Raw genomic sequence first — 19718 nt, 5'->3', positions numbered from 1 at the left:
AGTTGAATGCAGAAAGGGAGGAAAAACACACGGGGAGGAGAGGTGATTTGAGTCGGGATGAAAGGGATGGCATTTTCAGTGCTACAGTACAAGAAATCCCTCATGTTAAATCAGAAGCAAACACCCGCTGATCAGGAGGGAGAGCTTTACTTATTTCCTGTCGCTGAGTCCTCTGTTGTCTTGGCTCGGTTGAGGTGGTGCTCATTTGACTCGTGGGTTAAAACCCGAGATCGGAGTCTGACATGTCGACCAGATGTTGTGGCTTTAGACCTTTTGTCTCAGGTCAGCCTCTCCCTCTCAGCTTTGCTCTTGCTGTGCACCGTCTACTCTGGAGGAAATGACACAAAAGCAAAAAAAAAAATGATGTTTTCTTCCTCTTCTCCCCTCAGGGTACCGGTCGTCTCCCGACCAGCGAGTCCTCTCCTGCCACAGGCTACCTGTCCTGCGTCCAGAAGCCTGAGGCCGTGGTGCACGCCATGAAGGTAAAACACAGTAATGTCGATTTTACTGTAATTGTGGTAGTAAAAATATCCTTTTTTGAGCAGCATCACACTAATTCAAATATACTTAGCTTTTTTCACCAAAACTGGATTTTGTACTGTTCCAAACCTCTGAAATGTGTTTTAGACTCAGAGGTCTGGAAACAGCCCTAAAATGCTTGAATATTTTTGGGTGAAGTGCGAAATTGATACTGTAGTCAAACGTTTTAGATATTGTTGGAAAGCCCTACATGAGCTCTTTCTGTCCTCCAAAAAATCAATGTGTTATGATAACAATACTCAGACTGGAGTTTAAAACTTTTTAGTGAAAGATGAGTGCAAAAGTGCATTTGTAAAGCGAAAAACTAAAGTTACATGTAACAATATTGGAGGAGAGAAGTTTTGAGCACCTCTGAGGTTTTGATTCTGTGAGGGCAATTCAATGTTCTCAACAGGGCAATAAAACTACAGCAAAGGTGAGGGCATGTCTGTAAAGGAGAGACTCATTCGTACCCACAGAACCCATTTTCATTCAGATATCTGAGGTTATATGATGTGGATATCTGAACCCCCGTGAAATGGCCATGCTGTTTTTCCATCGAGTGATATTTATTCCCCCCTTCCTAGTTTCATATGATCACTCTACTTTAAAACTCAGCCCAGTACAGCTTCTTAAAAACAGGTATGTCTGCCACCAATTCATGTGATTTATGTCATTATGTATGGACCTTAATGGCATTGCGATTAACGGGTTAACGCTTACAGCCCTAACTGTAACATTACTAAATTGAGTCAACTTGTCATCAGGTGCTGGAGGTCCACGAGAACTTGGACAAGCAGGTTCCCGAGGACTACGAGGACGACCTCAGTGAGAAGGAGAAGGCCATCGTGAGAGAGATGTGCAACGTAAGTGCGACACTCGCCCTGCTCCCTGACATTTTCCTCTTCAGTCCACAGTCTGTATGTTGGTCAGGTTTTTAGCTCTACTGGGTGCAAATCAGGTCAGTTTGAGCTGCTAATGAGGAGAGCTCATTTGGACTCATTTGGTTTGGAATGACACTTGCAGCAGTGTCCCGGCCACAGCGCTCCCTCTCTGCTCCTCCCTCCACCTCCCTCGTCCCTGAGGAGCCCAGAAGAGTAGCGGCTCGTAGTTGAGCTGTCAGAGCAATTAAACTGGAGCGGCAGGGAAAAGAACACCCCGCGCCTCAGCCTCACCCCTCCATTCTTCCTCTCCTCCTGCCCTCCACCTCGTCTCCCTCCATCTCTCTCTCTGTCGGTGCTGAAAGGCCCAGCCCGGGATAAAAGGTCCGCTGATTAGAGAGAAAACGAGAGCGGGGCTATCTGCAGAGGTATGTGACAGGCCAGGAATCTGGGGAGCATTACAATAGTACCTCTGTAATATCACTGGGGTCCCCCAGGGGCCCCACTCACTCCCTGGCAGAAAGATCTCACAGAGACAGAGGACAGATACAGAGATAGCTCAGCTCTCTCTCTGTGTGTGTGTGTGTGTGTGTGTGTGTGTGTGTGTGTGTGTGTGTGTGTGTGTGTGCAGCTCAAAGTCAAACTGAGAGCATTTGAAGTTTTCACTCTTGAAGAAGAAAGTCAGTTTTTTATATATTCAGCCTATCCTTACTCTCTCAGTGTGTCTCGCTCTTCGTCTTCCCCGTCTCACCTTCCCTCTCTGCCTCTGTTTGCAGGTGGTGTGGAGAAAGCTGGGTGATGCAGCAGGATCAAAGCTGTCCATCAGACAGCACCTCTCTGGGAACCAGTTCAAAGGGCCGCTGTAGCATGGCAACCCGAGAGAGAGCGAGCGAGCGAGAGAGAGATCAGGATTTACAGTACCTACACTCACCTGGAAACACCTCGTTACTACCTGCGCTTACACAACCCATCATGCCGTGCTCCCGACTGCCTACAGCATTCCTTCAACAAACACTCTTAAGACTGGCTGAGTTAGCTACCACATGGACCTGTTAGTCTGTTGTCCACATGCACAACTTTACATGTTTTTATCTCTCAGAGCTTAAAAAGCGTTGACAACTGGCAGCTAGTTTCACTGATTCGCCGCTTTTCTTTGTTGATTTGGAGGCTTTCACGATGATCTCTCTCTGTAAAAGCTATAAACACACACCACAATAAGTCCTGTCGAGCATCGCTGTGCTACATTAAAGGGAAACTTCAGTGTTTTTCAACCCTATGTTCCCATGTTTTTTTGTCTAATTGATTAATGGGAACTACAATTTTTGAAATTGGTCCAGTATTGAGCAAACAGGCTGCAATGTAACCACTTGGGGCACGTTTGCTTTGTCAATGTATGTCCACTAAAAGTGTTTATTTTCGTTACTAACAGGCTCAGATTTATTGTGTCTGACAACAGAGATAGACATTTTTGTTAAAGAGTGAAATGCTTTTTGTTAAATGTGAAACAGGATTTTTTTTTCACAATAAAACAGTTCATTCAGGAGCCCTTCTACACAGAGTTTGTCCCAAAGAGCCACTACAAAGTCACTTCTTTACGCCTCCTTTGCATTTTTACCCGGATTCAAAAACAGCGGCAGCATCATGGCGCTCCAGTGTGTGATTTTAGGGTGCGCTCTCCATTAAAATGAGATCATTGTTGTCTGAAAAAACACAGCATTCTTTTCCTACATGAATTGATAAACAGTTAAGTAGGGCTGACCCTTTAAAGTTGAAGATTCAAATCATCAGAGACCCCTCAGTCGACTGAAATTGCTCCAACTCATTCGTTTTTGTTTTTTTTACTAGCCATTGTTCTGTGTAGTGTACTTTTGGGGATGTTTTGCTTCCCAGGAAGGGAGGCTTTGCACCCTTACCCTCCGAGATAACATTATCTTCTCTCTTCTGCATTGTGGTGGTAAATTCACAGCACACAGCAACAGGAACTTAACCCAGACAGCCCTGACTTCACCAGACTCACCATTAAAAAAAATAGTAATTTTATTGTCATAAAACACACTTCATTCAAAGTGAAATGAAACAAAATAAAACTCACAAAAGCTGTCTTTGTTCATCTTTGCACTGTTCCAATATTCACAAACTCTGTTTTGGTTGGAAAAACAAAAACTTTAATTTGCACTGTTAGATGTGAATATATGCTGGCACTAAAACTACTGTTTATTTAAATGGAGTCTGGTGGGTTTGGCGGTGAATAACAAAAACAATCTTAGTTTTTAACAAAAAGATTATCTCTGTAGGGATACTTTCCATAATGGTGCCAGACACTTATAATAACAATCTGAGCCTGTCAGTGGCAAAAACAAACACTTTAAGTGGATGTAAATGGGCCGTGCATAATTGCCCCATTTGATTACACTGCGGCCTGTTCCTGGCTGCAGCCTTCTTGCTCAATACCAAGCCAGTTAAAAAAAAATGTTGCCCCCCTAGCAACTTCGACACAAAAACATGAAAACAGGGTCCAGGTTGAAAAGTACCAAAGTTCCCCTTTAAGTTAAGAATACGACATGGTTTCAAGCACAGACCCCATGAGGCCGCTGGGGCAGAAATCTCTCCACATGTTGCTGGGATGTGAAGGCGACATCATGGCGGTATCTTCAGATACGTCTTGATAGTACCTCCTGTAGAGACCCTTAGCTCCTGTCACATGTATCGCCCCTTAGTGGTCAACAAGTATAACTAGCATTAGCGTTCTAAAGTGTTAACTAATGTGAAACCCACTGTGACCTAGCGCCTTTTGCTCATAAGACAAGTCTATGGATAATAAAAGTCTAGAGATCACTGTTAACTTGTGTATATTATGTATAAAACCATAGCACTACTTCATTGTTATTGTTGATTTTACTTTTATCTATTTTGTATTCTAGCGTGGCCATGTGATCAATTATTTAGTTTGAAAAAGCACACACACAACCGGACCTTAAACAGGGTTTGCTTTTGGTAAAAAAAAAAAAAAAAAAAATCTTTTTTTAAATTCTTTTCCAGATGAATTGTTATTATTCCTTCTCTGTAACCTCTGAAAATGTATCAAGGCCATTCTGAATCATCTCCATGGGCTAATGGATAGATCATTTTCTTACTTTGTGAAATTAACTAAAATTGTATGCTGTGTGCATGCTTGACAATCATTTTCTCAGGTTGGGAGGGCTACAGCTTTACCTTTGCCCATCTGTGACTGCGCGTGTGTGTGTGGGTGTGTGTGTGTGAGTGTGTTGGCGTGCATGTGTGTGTGCACGGAGACTGAATGGCTCTCTTGCAGCTGTAGCATCTGCCTGTGAATCCTCTTTTTCTCTATTGAACCCTGGTTACAACTCGGTTGAAGACTGCTGAAGGCATTTGCTGAATCCATACAAAACCCCTCGTCCCATTAAAAAATTTCAAGGCCAAATACTAAACTCTAAGTTCAGTTTGGATGGCATTTTTGGGTCGCTCCTAAATCTTTGTCATTTTCAAGGTCCAGGTGTGTAAGATTTAGGGGGATATATTGGAATATAATATAATAAATATATTTTCTTACAAATTCAGTTTGTTTTAGAGAGGAAGAGGCCTCACGGTGAAAACTTCCTTAACATCTGCATCTTAAAATTTATCAGAGAACAAAGATGAGCACACATTAGCAGGTGCTAGGCTAACGGCCTATCTCCAACATGCCAAACAGCACAGAAAAAACACTGAATAACGCAGTTTCATGTTAAAAATCAGTTTTTACTGATTTTAATCACTGAGTCAGTTTGTTTTGAGAGGAAAAGACCTCTGCGGATAATTCAGCTCCTGATTATATCCTCAGGAACATCTAAATCTTAGATTATCACACACACATTAGCAGATGCTGAGCTAACGGCTCATCTCCACAAACATCAAAGAACCTACTTTTAATTTTAAAAGGAAACAGCTTTATCCATTGTTTTTATCAGTTTAAATAACCTGGTCTACTTGCTTCTGAGAGGAAGAGACCTCTGCAGATAATTTGGCTCCCAGTAAAAACCTCCTGAACGTCTACATCTTAAATTATCAGAAAAAAGGTGAGCACATATAGCAGGAGTTGGGCTAACAGTCTCTCTCCAACATGCTAAACAGCATTTAAAAAAACACTCATTTTTAACTTTAAACTGCTTTATTCTGTGTTTCCACCTGTTTTGATCACCTGATCTGTTTGTTTTAAAAATGATGAGACCTCTGCAGATAATTCGGCTCACTGTAAAAACCTCCTGAACAATGAAGGAATTCTAACCGGGAGATGTTTCAGCTAGTTGCAATCTGTAATCCTCACTGCTAGACACCACTAATTATCCATATATCTTACACTCTGTTCCTTTAAATCTTGGTAACTGAAAAAAGTTACTTTTCTTAAGCTCAGTCCTTTTCTGTGGATTCAGCAGGTGTGTTTACGCAGCGCATGTTTCTTAAAGTTGAATCTTTTTTTTTTCTTAGAATATGAGCGATAAGTCTTCCCTTAGATGTCTCCTGAAAACTAACATTTAAAAACGAGTATTTCTTGATGTCAGAATGAACAAACGCTGTTTGTCAGAGTATTTATTGCCAGGTGTCAGATAGAGATGGGAGCGCTATCAGTAACTGAACAGTCATGTTTTAAATTTATCATATGTACTCAAAGTGTAAAGTTATTTGATAGATAAGTTTAGTGACTGACGGCTCAGGCTCTCCCATCTCTAGTGTTATTTGTTCCAAATTAGAACATTTTTGAGGCTGCGCCGCCGTGCACCTCTGTTCTCTCAAATAATGGGGTCAAAAAACGAATCAAAGTATGTTTTTTTTTTAAAAGTGTCCTTTTTTCTAGGAACTGATTTGAAGCCATGATGCAATTTTGAATACTTTATAAATGGCATTTGATTTGAAATGTGCCACATTGTTTTTCTGCATGGTGTTTTGATTTGGAACCCAACTGTCTTTTTTTTAAAAAACATCTATTATAGTGTTTCTTTTTTTCTGCCTATATGCTAAAACCACAGTACAGAATCCTAGAATCTACAGCGTAAATGTAAACTCCTGTAGCAACTAGAATGGCTGTAACTTATTTTCATGAATTTCACTGATGAGATGAATATTTGGCAGGTGAAAAGAAAACATGAAATAGGCCACTTTTAGAAGAATTTGGGAGAAAATAAACAAAGTTGATTAATGATACTGTGAAGTGCTGTCTTTATTTGATGAAGGGTGTTGTTGTCCTCAGTGGATGATTTAGACTGCCCTCTGCTGACACAAAACTGGATTAAAAATGCTGATTTTTTCTATAAAGTTGTGCACGAGTGATTTGAAACAAAGGGTACTTTAAGTGGAAACCTCAAATAATAAACCAAACTCTACTGAAAAAAATATTAAAATATTTGCCAAGTAATCAAAAACATTTGGCATTTGTTTTTACTTACTTTTTCTATTCCATTTTTTGTTTTCTTTTTCTCTTTCTTTTCTTTTTAAATTTATTTTCTCAATTTATAACAATAATAATAATAATGATTATTATTTTATTTTATGTATTAATATATTTTTAATACCATTTTTTATTTGGTTTTCTTGTATTTTTACTAATTTCTTGCTAATGCTTGGGTCATTTCTTTTTTTGTTGCTCATTGAATTCTTCCCATGTTTTTGAAAGAAATCAAGATCCTGAAGTTTCAGAGGGTTGAAATAAATACAAAATTAAACAATTTAAAGTTTTATGGTTCTACGCTAAGTGAAAATAAAAGAACTCAAGTCCCTTCACACTGCTTAAAAATTATTTGACATGTCATTTCCGTTTTGCACCACCCCTTTCCTCCTCATAAATAACTAACATACCCTTAGTGAGCACTACTTTTTCTTCTCTAAGGTGATCCAGCCACCTGAAAGGTGTGGCATATCAACATGCTGATTGGAGCTTCAGCACAGGTGTGCCTTGATGTGGTTAATTGTGACAGTTGAAGACTTTAGTGTTTTAATTTGTGTCGTAAATGAATGAAGAAGAAAAGAGGGGTGCTCGGTACAACAGGGGCTGTCCCGGAATTTTTAAAAAATACACAGAAGAGCTCGTGGACACTTTTTTTGTAGCCAGCAAGGTAATAAAAACAAGCGCACCCAACTACAGTGTGACGGAAGCCGAGGAGCTGCTGTTTATGTTTGTAGCCATGAAGTTAGCTCACAGTTAGCAACTTTACACCAAAGGACTCACAACTTGGATTAAACGACGTTTTATTCTTTCGGAAGATCTTTATGGACTAAATAGACATAAATAATTGAGGAATGGACTCCTATGTGGATTTAAGGACCGCTTCAAAGGTAAGGAGTCACCACTTTTTGACGTTTTCCTTGTTAGCTACGCCGGTAATCAGTCAGTCAATCGCTTATTCCAGACTAAAACATTAAAAGGCAAAACATCACATACAATAAATAAGATAAAATCTCAATTAATTTTAGTTTTGGCGTTTGTAGTTTCGGTGAAATGAACTGGCCGAGTGAATTGTGTCCATACGTGTTTATATTGACAAGACGTTTTAAGCTAGAAATTTGAATTTTGACGCGGGAAGCTAACGTTAGCTTAAGTATGGAAATGTGTTCCCTCGTCAAATGGTGTCCCCCTGTTTACATGGTGGGGACAGTAACTTAACCCTTAGGGACTGTTTGGCACGTTTTACACCCTTTTCATTCTTCTGTTTTTATATATAAGCATAATTTTGGCTGTGTTCATGCATTTGGCACACACCAGTCAGTGTCCCCTTCGTTCTCCGCTGGTGTCTCCACTGGTGTCCACTCTGCTCTCATTCTCCGCCTGCGTCTCCGCCGGTGTCCACTCCACTCTAATTCTCCGCTGGTGTCTGGTCTCATTCTCCGCCGGTGTCTCCAAATGTCTGTGTCTGTTGCCATATTTTTGAAAGAAATAACTGATTTGGTCAGGATTGTGTGAATAATTGTGATGCCGCAGTCTGTTACTGAGGGAGCTGGATGAGACCCGCACAGTCTCATGCAGGGGTTGAGAGGTGTTGAATACACCTTTTCACCTTATAGAGATTGAAAACACATGACTCAGTTCAAAGTATGAAAAGCAGGTCTTTATTGTTCTAAGTGCCTCTCAGACACAAAACCAAAGCTGCGTGCAGGATACAGAAAAGAGAAGCCCGACTAAGGCACATATGGAACTCTGAAAAACAAATGCCTAAATGAAAAGAACAGATATGTACAAATATACCTTAGACTGTCCAGTGTTAGACATGGTTTGATGACAGGGTTTCTGTTGTGTCTAGTTCATGTAATACTGACTGCAGCGCAGATTCACTAAAAACTAACAGGAAATGAGTGTGGCAGTGCGATACAGTGAGCGCTATGGTTGCTGAAATACCTCAATTTTCACAGAATAGACAGTAACATAACAGAAGCATGTTTCAACAATTTGACTACTGCATGTACAACCATCTTAAGATTTTTATTATGCTGTTTTTCTCAGAATAGTGGGAATGTTTAGAAAATATATTGCAGGGGAGAGGACACTAGTATGAAAGGAAGTTAAAGAAAAAAAAACACAATCAGGGTGACAGACTACAGAAGGAAATAAAAGAGTCAAACTTTGACCTACTCAAAGAAAAAAATAGTACATTTCATCACCCCCCGAAATTATGAATGAGCATGTGTGACAAAACTAAAAGAAAAATTTATGGTGCTGATATTTCCTGGTACATTTACAAAACAATAACGAATGGACAGTGTTTGTTAGAAGACCCTGAAACTAGATGAAGTACCGTCCTGTACATGTTTAACACTTTGAAACCTCACATTCACTTGATATCTTTCAAAAACATGGTAAGAAAGCAATGAGCAACTTAAGAAGACATGACCTCAAAAATAGTAAGAAATTAGTAAAAAAAAAAAAAAAAAAAAAAAAAGTTAAAGAAAACCACTTAAATTTAGCACCAAAACAAAAAAAAAAGAAAATTACCTGATAGTGTTTAAAAAATAAAAAGTCCTGAAATACTTTGAAACTCAGAAATTGTTTATCTTGGTCCTTTAAACATAAGAAAAAGTACTTGTATATAATTGAGAACATATAACAAATTATAATATGAATTTGATTAGATTAATGTTTTAAACTAGAAAGCAAAGAACAGCCTTGGTTGCATTTTTTGCCAATGCCGAATAAATGCGAATTGGTTGGTAAATAGTCGGCATCAGGATGTTTCATTAGCCCGAAAAACAGCCGCACCGGAGCAGCGTCAGCCATTATTATTATATCATGAGCTAATTTTTGGCCCTGAAGGCCTGTTTGCTCCAAGTACAAACATGCACAGTTTTTTTTGCAACAGATGGTTGTGGAGAAAACAATTTCATCCTTGAGAATAAAAATGAATGCGTGAAAAAGTCCTTGAATCTGACTCACCCCTGTCTGTGCAAACCCTAACTTTAAATGTGTATAATTATGATGAATTAAATATTGCTTTGTGGGTTTTTTACCTAGCTTTTTAAAAACAATTTTCTAAATCTACTTAATCTTGCAATTTGCAGGACATTTCTTGCCAAGTTGCTCTTCGCCTTTTACCCATGTAGAAGAAATTAAACCAATTTGCTCTGGGCTCAAAGGTTTAACCCTTTGAAAGCTGCATTAACATCAGTTTTCTTGTGTTGCATTCATGCCTTTCACAAGAATTCAAACCTTTAAAATGTGACCAAATTGGTTGGATTTCTTTCAAAATCATGAGAAAAAAAAACAGATATCCACTGTCTTAAAATATCCCATTAATTACAAGAAATTAGTAGAAAGGTGACAAGAAAATGACAATAAAATTTGCTAAAGAGAGAGAGAAAATCAATAGAAAATTATCAAATAACTAGAGAAAAAAAATCAAGAAAATTTATTTTAGAATTATTATATTAAAATTAGTTCACAGAAAGATATTTTTTATTTGTTATTTTTATATTAATTTAGCACTTTAAAGGTAATTTCTTGCTTTTGTCCTTTTACGTTTTTGATAATTTAAGGTAATTTTCTTGTAACTTTAAATTTCTTGCTCATTTTTGGTTTATTTCTTGTTAAATTGCTCATTGCCTTCATTCTATGTTTTTGAAATAATTCAACCAATTTCAGGTTCTAAAGGGTTAAATACTTGTAAAAGGTGTCTGAATGCAGCACGAGAAAAGTGATGTTGATGTAGGTTTCAAAGTGACTGAGACTCTTTCAGTGCCAGTTCAGGTTCTCTTAACAAAACTGCCCAAAACTCACTTTTCCTCTCAAGTCCATTTGTTGTTAAGCCTTCATAATAACTTTCTCAAAAAAAAACAAAAAGTCATGCTGGAGGTGAACAAGCTCTCCTTCTGTTTGTACCAGATGACGAGTTCCTTTTGTGGTTCCTCTGCACGGATTCAGTTCACAGACTGTTTCACTCTCATCTCATCCACCCGCCGTGATTCATAGGCATGCCAGGCGGAGGGGGCAGGGGCACCTGTGACTGTCCTGGGGGCACTGGGGGTGGAGGAGGGTACCCAGTAGGCGGAAGACCTATAACTGGAGGGGGTACGTGACCTGGTGGCATGCGTGGAGGCGGTGGCGGAGGGTAGCTATTGTAGCCCGGTGGCGGATACGTTGGTGCCAAGTTGGGTGGCGGGTAGTTGGAAGGAGGAGGTGGAGGCCCTGGAGGTGGTGCTGCAGGCGGCGGATAGACGTGGGGGTGATATGGTGGGATTGGGGGTGCGTAGCTGGGCGGCATGGGGGCGTAGGAGGGACCTTCTGTCTTCATCATGGACTGCAGGCTCTGGTAGCCTTCTCCGGACATGTAGGAGCTGGTGGTGGACATGATGTAGTTGGAGGGTGGAGGTGGAGGAGGGCGATGGGGTAGGGGAGGAGGCTGATGTGGAGGCGGAGCATGTGGCGGAGGGGGAGCTGTTTCATTTAATGGTTCTGCTTCCGTGGGAGGCGCTGGAGCTGGCGCTTTGCGGTCTAGAAAGCGAGAGGAAATGACAGCGAAAACAACTTGTTAAAAATTTGGCATCATTTTTCCTGCAATGCTACTTCTGATCTCAAGCAGGCTTCGCGCAGATCCTTAAATGGATAGTTTACCAAATGCCCTTTGGATTGATGGTGCCATAAAAAAAGTGTTAGTTTATGTTACTCACAACAAAATCTTGGCAAAATTGTTCCTAAACTTAAGTCTTTGGTGTCAGTTCATGTCTTTTTTCTTCAGTTTTGATTATGTAAAATTTGTTTTAAATGTCATTTCGAGTGGCAGTAAAAAAAAGTCTTAAAACCTCTAAAATCTAATTTGCCTTGAGCTGTAGGAACCCTGTCAAGTACCCTCTCTTTTCCCAGACTCAGCGAGACCACGACTGGCAGGCTGCAGCCACATAGGAGGTCTCATTATGAGGCTCTAGCTCTAATCAGATTGGTCTGGAAGAGGTTGGGAGTTTGCGTGTGTTGGGAAACATAATGTCCAGACGAGTTGCTGGTTATGTAAGCAGACTGAGAGGACTAAAGACTTTGGGTTGCTTTCTAAGCTTGAGTCCCAGGCGGGGGGTCCTGGCTGCTTATTATGGGCCTATTTCTTGGCACACGCACACAGACAGTGGGGGTGTTGAGAGGACGCCAGCGCATACCTGTACTCTAAATCATCCTAACTTCCAAATTAGACTGAAGGAGGGTCTTACCTGGGGGAGGCTGCGATGTAGGCAGAGGGGGCATCGGGCTCTCCAGTCGAGGAATCTTTGATCCAACTTGTTCTGTGAATCAAACAGACGACTCAGTAAGACCCTTTTTACATTGAAGGGATACTTTGCTGACTTTTAACCAGCTTTGATTCAAAACAATGTGGGTAGTGTCAGTGTGGTAAAATTTTCCTCCATCCAACCAGTGTTTACATGTCCCTCCTCACCCATAACAGTGTTTTTTTCATATTGCTCGCCAACCCAGCCGCTGCCACCACGTCCTCAGAGTACACAGCTGATCAAGAGACACAACCACCCCTCTCTAGTCTCGGACTAAATTCCAATCAAATGTTAAAACTAGGCAGTGCTGATCGATTATAAATCAAAGTTTTGTTACTGCACTGTCTATTTCTTGCCTAAAATGTTTTCAGAAACATGTTTTAACGCCTCGTTTTGCCATAATGGTAATAGATTGTGAGCAGGAAGTGGGCAAAACATCAAAAAAACAGCAATCAAATGTTAAAACTAAGCAGCACTGATGAAATATAAACCAAGATTATGTTAGAGTTGCATATTTCTCGCTTCAAATGTTTTAAACAACATTTTTTATCTTATCATCTAACTGTAACACGTAATACAACCAGCTGCCATCGTTTCACACCTTTCGTTCTACATTACATCAGGCACGTAGCATTCTGGTAGTTGTTGGTTTTTTTTACCTCTTAATCAAAAGTGCCCCTTTTCTCTGGTTTTCTTTGGTCGTGTAGCACCGATTTAAAACCTATTTGCATCTTTTTACTACAGAGACGGCCTAGTTTTATGTGAGGACCTCCTTTATATCGGTGAAATACCTCTTTAAGCGAATGCATTAGAGAACTTTGCTGTAGGCTCAAATAATTAGAAAATCCCCAAACCCTTGCAGGAAAATACTAATCCCAGCCATTTAGAATCAACAGTATAATCTGTAATTTTGCCAGGACTTTATCTAAATTGATGTCACATTAATTAGCAAATTTTTCTTGGAGGTATTTCAGATTTTTACAAGATATGAACAGTTTTAAACACACGAGCAGAATTTGAAGTTTAACAAAAGTCTTACCCGGAGCCTTTGGTTCATCTTTTGGAGATGTCTGAAAAAAAAGAAAATGAATGCAACAATACTCAGTTTCCATTTTGAGACAGATACTGTTGAGTGTTGACTTAAACATTCAGTTAAAGACATAAAAACATAAGTTGTAGGATCTGTTGGACATTATACCTTTAAACTCTACAACAGAAATGGTCCAGCAGTTCCTTCGTTTGGTAGTTTGGCTTATTGTGATAGCATTTCTTGGTTTGTCTTCAAAGCCTTACATGTCTAAATTTTGTATAATCCAAGATTACAAAAAACATTGCAAAAAAGATTTTGTAAGTCAATAAAACCTAATAACTGATTAATATATTGAAATTTTGTAATGAATTTAAAAAAAATGTTTATTAAATTTAAAAAATAGCACAAACTAAACATGAACTAAATATTTCTGAACTCATTTAAATTCTATGCATTATTTTGTGTGCAGAGTGCAAAGGCATTTAAATCAATTTATCATTCAATCCTGTTCGGTTACGGTGTGCTTTTGCATATAATTTAGTGTAATGACGTCATCACAAGCTTAAAATGTGATGACACAGAAGACAGAAGCTTTAGCTTTCTGCTGCAAAAAGTCCTAGCTATTATCTTTCTTATTTTAGATTAATTTAAACAGGATAATAATGCAAAGATTATTCTCTTGTGGCCTTTATGGGGAAATAACAGCATCAATGTGCATTTTCACCACCTTTGCAACACACATGAGGTAATGTAACGTAATGACAAGATGACTCTGAAGACTGAAGCCTTTCTCTGCAAAAACTGTGTCCAAGCTATTGTGGTCTTCTTCTTAGTTTGATTTAAACAGGATCATTCAAACAGTCGCCCGTTTTTAGGGATAAATAAACCAAAAATAGAAGTCAAGCATTCAACTCACATGTGGGCGTTTGATCTGGCGTGCAGGGCTGCCTCCTTGAGGGGAGGTCTTCTTTGGTGGTGGGGGCGGAGGGTTGGGGGCAGGTGGTAGTCCCTGTGGGGCTGGAGGAATGGGAGCCTGAGGAGCAGACGACCTCTCCTTCTCCTGTATCTGCTGAGGGATCGGCTTGTTTCCCTGCGAGTACAGATCCAGGATCTGGTGGCAAATGTCTGAAAGACAAAGACACGTTTTTGTTGAGATTTATCAAATATCGTAGCAGAGGCAGGAAGTGTCATGGCTTTATAATGAGTACCTTCAAGTAGCTCGACAGGGACGTCCTGGACAAACTGCTCCCACCAGCGGCGTGATGACTGCTTGGCAGTCCACTCTTGAATGTCAAATTTACAGAGGCGGCCGGCCAGGTACATGACGGCTACCGCAATAATCTCTGGTTCCCACTGCAGGGACAGCATGGTGCACAGGCTGGGAGAGACACAGGACATTATAGTTACTGTTTTCTCTCTTCAACTTAAAATACGTCACCTAATTTTTAATTATATCTATTCTCTATAATTGAGTTATAATGCACTGAATTACAGAATAATTGCTCTGCTGCTCACCTGTCATTGACAAAGGTCCACGCCATTTGTAGCACCTTGCACACTTTATTCTTCTCTCCTTTAACAAAAAGAAACAAGATCCGTAAACTTCCACATTCCCAGAGACATAAAGCATCACTCTGAGTGAATCTGATGCCATTCTCGTCTCCCAGCTCACCTTTGAGTTGTTTGACATAGCGCAGCAGGAACATGTAAGGGTGCTCCACCTGCAGGTCAAATTTGATAGTCTGGAGCAAAATCCTCTCCAACACCATCACTTCTTCCTGTGGAAAAAACACAGATAGCTCAAATATCCCTGTTGGTAAAAACACTACAAGCTAAGGCAAGGTGTTTTTTTGTTTTTTTTTCTTACACCTGGAGCATGAAAACAGACCGTTTACATCACATCTGCAATACTTACCAGTAACTTTAAAGTTGCATTATTGCTGCTGGCTGCACTGTGCATTAATGTCTCAAAGCTGATCATTCCAGTATTGTGACAACAAGTCTCTTTTATTATTAAATTAAAATCTTAATGAGCACGCCAAGATGGACAGACAGCATAAGATTGTTTTTTGATAGAAGATTAACAGTAAATAGTTTTGAATTTATTTATTTATTGCATTCTAGAGCAACATAATGCCATGTCATGGCTCTGTAAACGATTTTAGGTAAGACTATTAATGTATTCTCTGCACTCAGTGACCAAAATAAACTTTTTGACTGCGACAATAAGGTATACCTTGTCTTTGAACTTAAATTAAGGTCCTTTTCATACCAAGTCGGATATTTTTTTTTTGTATTCGATTTTTAAATCTGTTGGCCCATAACTATCGTTACGCACAAAATACTTGCACACTGAACCCGATGTTTTGCCTTTTTTTTCCCATTGCAAAAATTTGCAATATGACACAATTTATTGTGTCATAACAATGTATTTATTTTTAAACGTGCAACATTTTCAGACGAAAAAATCTAACTAAGCCTTTACAAAGGGCACTGTAAACAAGAAAAATGTCCAAAGACAGAGGAAAAATGAAAAACTTCACCTTCGGATCGTCTCCAAACTGAGCAAACTGCACATCGTTCAGTAAGCTGCGCGCGGTTTTGATGATGTCTTTACACTTCTTTGGGGTTTCCTCCACTTTTCCAGCCAAGAAAAGACAGCAAGCACCCGTCACCTGTCAAGGCGCAAATCATAACATTAATACCACAAATTCAGTCCAAGCCAAGAAACAGGATAAACTCAGAATAACCTTTAATTAAACTTACATATCTGGGGAACTGCTTGAAGGAGTGAAACATGTAGAAGCGATGGAAATATATGATGCCAGTTGCAAGAGTGTCATAGTGTCTGGATGACAGTCAAGGATATCACAGTAAACATTTAATATGTGCAAGCATCTCTTAACAACAAAAGGAGGACACAGTATTTTAGTGGGAAAATCTCTAACAAATGTAGATGCAGCTAAGTCTTTTGTTTGCTATTAACTGTATTTCATTAGGAACTAACTGAAACCAGTGCCACTGGTGTATCGTTTAAGATAGATTAATTTATTTTGCAGTATTCAAATAAAGTAATCAAGGATACAGGCCAAGTCTGGTCCCCACGTCAAAAATGAAGCGGGCTCCTTCTCTCCGATAGCGAGCCTCTGTGCCAGGGTCCAAGCCTTCAGACTGAGAGGGGGTGTGGGCTAAATCCTTCTTGTCCCAGTACCAGCATGGCTTGATGTGGTCCAGGATTGCTTGGCCGGATGAGTTCTCCTTGAATTCCTTCATTGGCTGAGGAGAGGCAACGGTGGATGGACCCGCTGCACCGGACTGTCAAAAACAAGACTGCGGTGATAAACTAGACCGAGACATGAGGCTAAAACAAGAGCAGCAGAGTAACCCAAATATGTGCAATGCTGGTTTACTTTGGCAAACCGGTGTCAAATGTAATACTCTCAACATTAAAAAGTGGCACCCTGAAATCGAATATACGTATTTTTCCTCTTACCTATAGTGTTATTTATCAGTCTTGATAGTTTTGGTGTGAGTTGCAGAGTGTTGGGGGTATCGGCCGTAGAGATGTCTGCCTTTGGCACTCTGCTTGTGGTATTGAACAGATAGTTTACATTTATGGCAACCTGTGGCGACTGAAACTTGAGATACAAAGCTGACACAAGATTTTTAGATCTGTACTTTAACTAACGGCAAAGTAGCTCACAAACCATTTCTTCATAGCCCAAACTATGTAAACAGGGTTCCTGCAGATCCTAAAAATAAGGCCTTAATCTGTATTAAATTGACTTTCATTAATCTTCAAAAAACGTCTTAAAATGGGAAATGAGCCATGGGGCATGGGGATTTTCTTAATATTTTCTGATATTGCATTGTAAAATCTCAAAAAATACTTGGTAATATTTATTTTTTTGTTACATAATTTAATCATTTCCTTTTCTTTCACTTGTCATGAAGGGAATCCAAGCAGTGGAATCTCACATGCAGACTGAGAAACATAAATCTTCTGTTAATTAACCAAATATATTTATTTATGATAATATAATATGTTTATAGTCTTCCATATGTACCACTCTAAAAAGGGTTGTTTTTCTCAGCATTTGACATAAGTCACGTTATGGAACAATGAACATTTGGGCAAAATAAAATTGTCCTTCAAGTTTAGTTATGAGAAAATTAGTCTTAATTCCAAGTGGCATTAAAATTAGTCTCAAATCGTCTTTGCCTTAAGCTGCAGGAAGCTAATTTATGGAGAAAGAATGGGTCTCATTTTGCTTGTATTTTCTTCATATCTTCATGCATTAGAGGTCACTAATCTAACGTTAGCTGATTACAGTTTAATAATCCCAAAATTAAACAGTGTACAGGAGACTGATCTACTACAGGCTAAACGTAATGTTTGGCAGGGCACCTCCCATCTCATTCATAAATAACGTCTACCAATAGGCAAACAGAATAACTTTAATAATGCCATGATTAAAACATTAAACGTGATTCCAATAACAACCAATTATTTTCTGCATTAGCATAATAAAACTGATTAGTGCTCGTTAGCATTCGTTAGCATATGTTAGCCGATCTAATGGGAACCTTGTGTTAGCTTCGTGGAGCTAATACAAGCAAATAACCACCAATGCGTGAATATTACTCGATTTTTAAAGAGCACAATGTGCGCCGATAAGGTCAGTTAAAGCTGAAATGAACTAGACGTTGAAATAAAGACAGTAAAGTTGACAACTGTGCTGACGTTCAGCCAAACAGGTGATACTGTTCGTTAGCAACTCGAGGTGATAACAGCGCTGAAGCTGTTAGCGCTGCGCCCCGTAAAAAGCGGCTTTAAGTCACCCCGATCGCAGTCTGTGGGTTTGTAATAAAACAGGAATCTCACCTTTAACATGTAGCCGTCCGAGTAAATCACCCAAATACAGACAGCTGTGTGTTTAATCCGCAGTTTTCACAAGAAGTTGGCTAACAAGTGATCCACAACAGTCCCCATTGTAACAAGGGCACCGCCATTACGGAGCACGTCAGAGGCAGCGTGCTTCCTGACGTCATCGCGCAGGACATGCGATACGCGTGCGCTGTTGGATTATTTTTTTCAGAATGGAAATGTACAATTTAACAGACAATGAATAATAATATTACTTTCAAATGAAGACGTATTACGTATGTATTAATAATGTTATTTATGTCTTTATTTTCCGTCAAATATCTTGTTTTTATTTTATTTATTTATTTAGTGTATTTAGTCTATTTTCCTTTATTTATTTTAGCTGACAAATTCTCTTTTTTCCTTTCATTTTTTTACTCAGATTCATGCCCATATATATATATATATACATATATATCCCATATATATATATATACATATATACATATACATATATATATATATATATATAAAACATTATTGAATAAAATTTACATTTGCAAGAGTAATGCAAGTTAAGCATATTAACCCCTTGAAAAAAAATGTCTTTATTTCTTTCAAAATTATAAAAAGAAAAGAAAAAAGAAATCACACCCAAATTAGCAGTAAATTAGTAAAACATACAAGAAAAATACTTACAAATTTGTTTGAAAAAAAAGGTGAAAAAATATAATAAATATTAATTAAGTGCTTAAAAAAATAATAGTTCTCTAACATTTGAAATATGTAACTGTGATCATTGTTAAAAAAAAAAATAATCCCCAGCTTTTTAAAATATATATATATAAATTTTTCTAAATCTATTAATTTCTTGCAATTTGTATAACATTTCCTACCGAACTGCTCATTTGCTTTACTCTCAGGTTTTTTGAAAGAAATAACACTCATTTACTCAGGGTTCAAAGGTTAAAATACTGGTGAAAGACTGAAAGCAGCACAGCATGAGTGATCCTCCAGTTTTAAAGTGTTAACAAAGTCTTGGGCATGAGTCTGAGTATAAGAAGAAAGGAAACAAGTCTGGCAAAATAAATAAAAGGAAAAATTAAATAAAATATATTAAAAAAATACACCATAAATAATACAAAACAAAGTTTATAAATAATAAACTAAATAAATAAATGAGTCTTAATCTGAGAGTAAACCATATTATTTTTTCCATTAATTTGTACATTTCTACAGTTAGCAGTTCATTTGCATATTGAGAGTTCATACATTTTAGGGATTTTCTGTAAAAATTCATCATAGAAAGCTTTAAAGATGGGTGGCATTTTCATGAATTTAGCTTTGTGAATATAGTATTTGGCCATTATGATAATTAGTCAACAGTTTTTGTGGTCTTTTTTGAATAATCACTACATCAAATTACATCCACATGTGAGCTGAGTGCACTACTTTCTTTTGTTACTATTCTTCTATCCGTTTCCAAAACGGCTGTGAATGACCACAAGCTGAGAAAAATGTGTTCTGTGGTTTTGATATCTGAATTGCAGAACAAACAAACATCACTCTCAAAGTTAAATATCATTCTAAGAATTTCACTGGAAGGTTATATTTTAATAATTAATGTGAAATTAATTTCTTTAGCTTTAAATAATATAGGATAATGTAAGAATTCTGTTTTTATTTCAGT

The 19718-nt window shown here is 38.5% G+C and overlaps 2 protein-coding genes across 6 annotated transcripts in view; one reads left to right on the top strand and one right to left on the bottom strand.

The window, feature by feature from the left end:
* Nucleotides 1-2712, top strand: part of ccdc85cb (coiled-coil domain containing 85C, b) — a 58172-nt gene extending 55460 nt beyond the window's left edge. For all 4 annotated transcript variants that reach the window (XM_042503295.1, XM_042503294.1, XM_042503293.1 and 1 more), the window contains 3 exons: nt 390-482; nt 1287-1385; nt 2177-2712. In XM_042503295.1, coding sequence (XP_042359229.1) covers nt 390-482; nt 1287-1385; nt 2177-2266 — 282 coding nt within the window. In that variant the 3' untranslated portion in view covers nt 2267-2712. The remainder of the gene's footprint in view (nt 1-389; nt 483-1286; nt 1386-2176) is intronic.
* Nucleotides 2713-10516: 7804 nt separating this feature from the next.
* Nucleotides 10517-18173, bottom strand: ccnk (cyclin K). Of its 2 annotated transcripts, none has more exons than XM_042503489.1 (11): nt 18047-18173; nt 16247-16476; nt 15928-16009; nt 15705-15836; nt 14834-14939; nt 14677-14734; nt 14370-14539; nt 14078-14286; nt 13171-13201; nt 12075-12146; nt 10517-11370 (listed from the first exon to the last, which is right to left on the bottom strand). In XM_042503489.1, the coding sequence occupies exons 1-11, from the start codon at nt 18053-18055 to the stop codon at nt 10820-10822; spliced, it is 1650 nt and encodes a 549-aa protein (XP_042359423.1). In that variant the 5' UTR covers nt 18056-18173; the 3' UTR covers nt 10517-10819. The 2 variants fall into 2 exon arrangements, with proteins under 2 accessions (XP_042359423.1, XP_042359424.1); XM_042503490.1 differs by lacking the exon at nt 18047-18173 and adding an exon at nt 16655-16694.
* Nucleotides 18174-19718: the final 1545 nt, after the last annotated feature.

This window comes from Plectropomus leopardus, chromosome 16 (genome assembly GCF_008729295.1).
Source record: "Plectropomus leopardus isolate mb chromosome 16, YSFRI_Pleo_2.0, whole genome shotgun sequence".
Classification (NCBI taxonomy): Eukaryota; Metazoa; Chordata; class Actinopteri; order Perciformes; family Serranidae; genus Plectropomus; species Plectropomus leopardus.
Note: the sequence above shows the minus strand (reverse complement) of the source record. Positions and strands in the feature narration are given on the sequence as shown.

What these genes read in the sequence shown, in the direction of transcription:
- ccnk (XM_042503489.1), bottom strand. An exon ending in AGTTTGGAGACGATCCGAAG is followed by an intron (nt 14,940 to 15,704) that starts GTGAAGTTTTTC and finishes TTTTTTCCACAG; the next exon opens with GAAGAAGTGATGGTGTTGGA. An exon ending in CCCTGTCGAGCTACTTGAAG is followed by an intron (nt 14,287 to 14,369) that starts GTACTCATTATA and finishes TTTGTCTTTCAG; the next exon opens with ACATTTGCCACCAGATCCTG.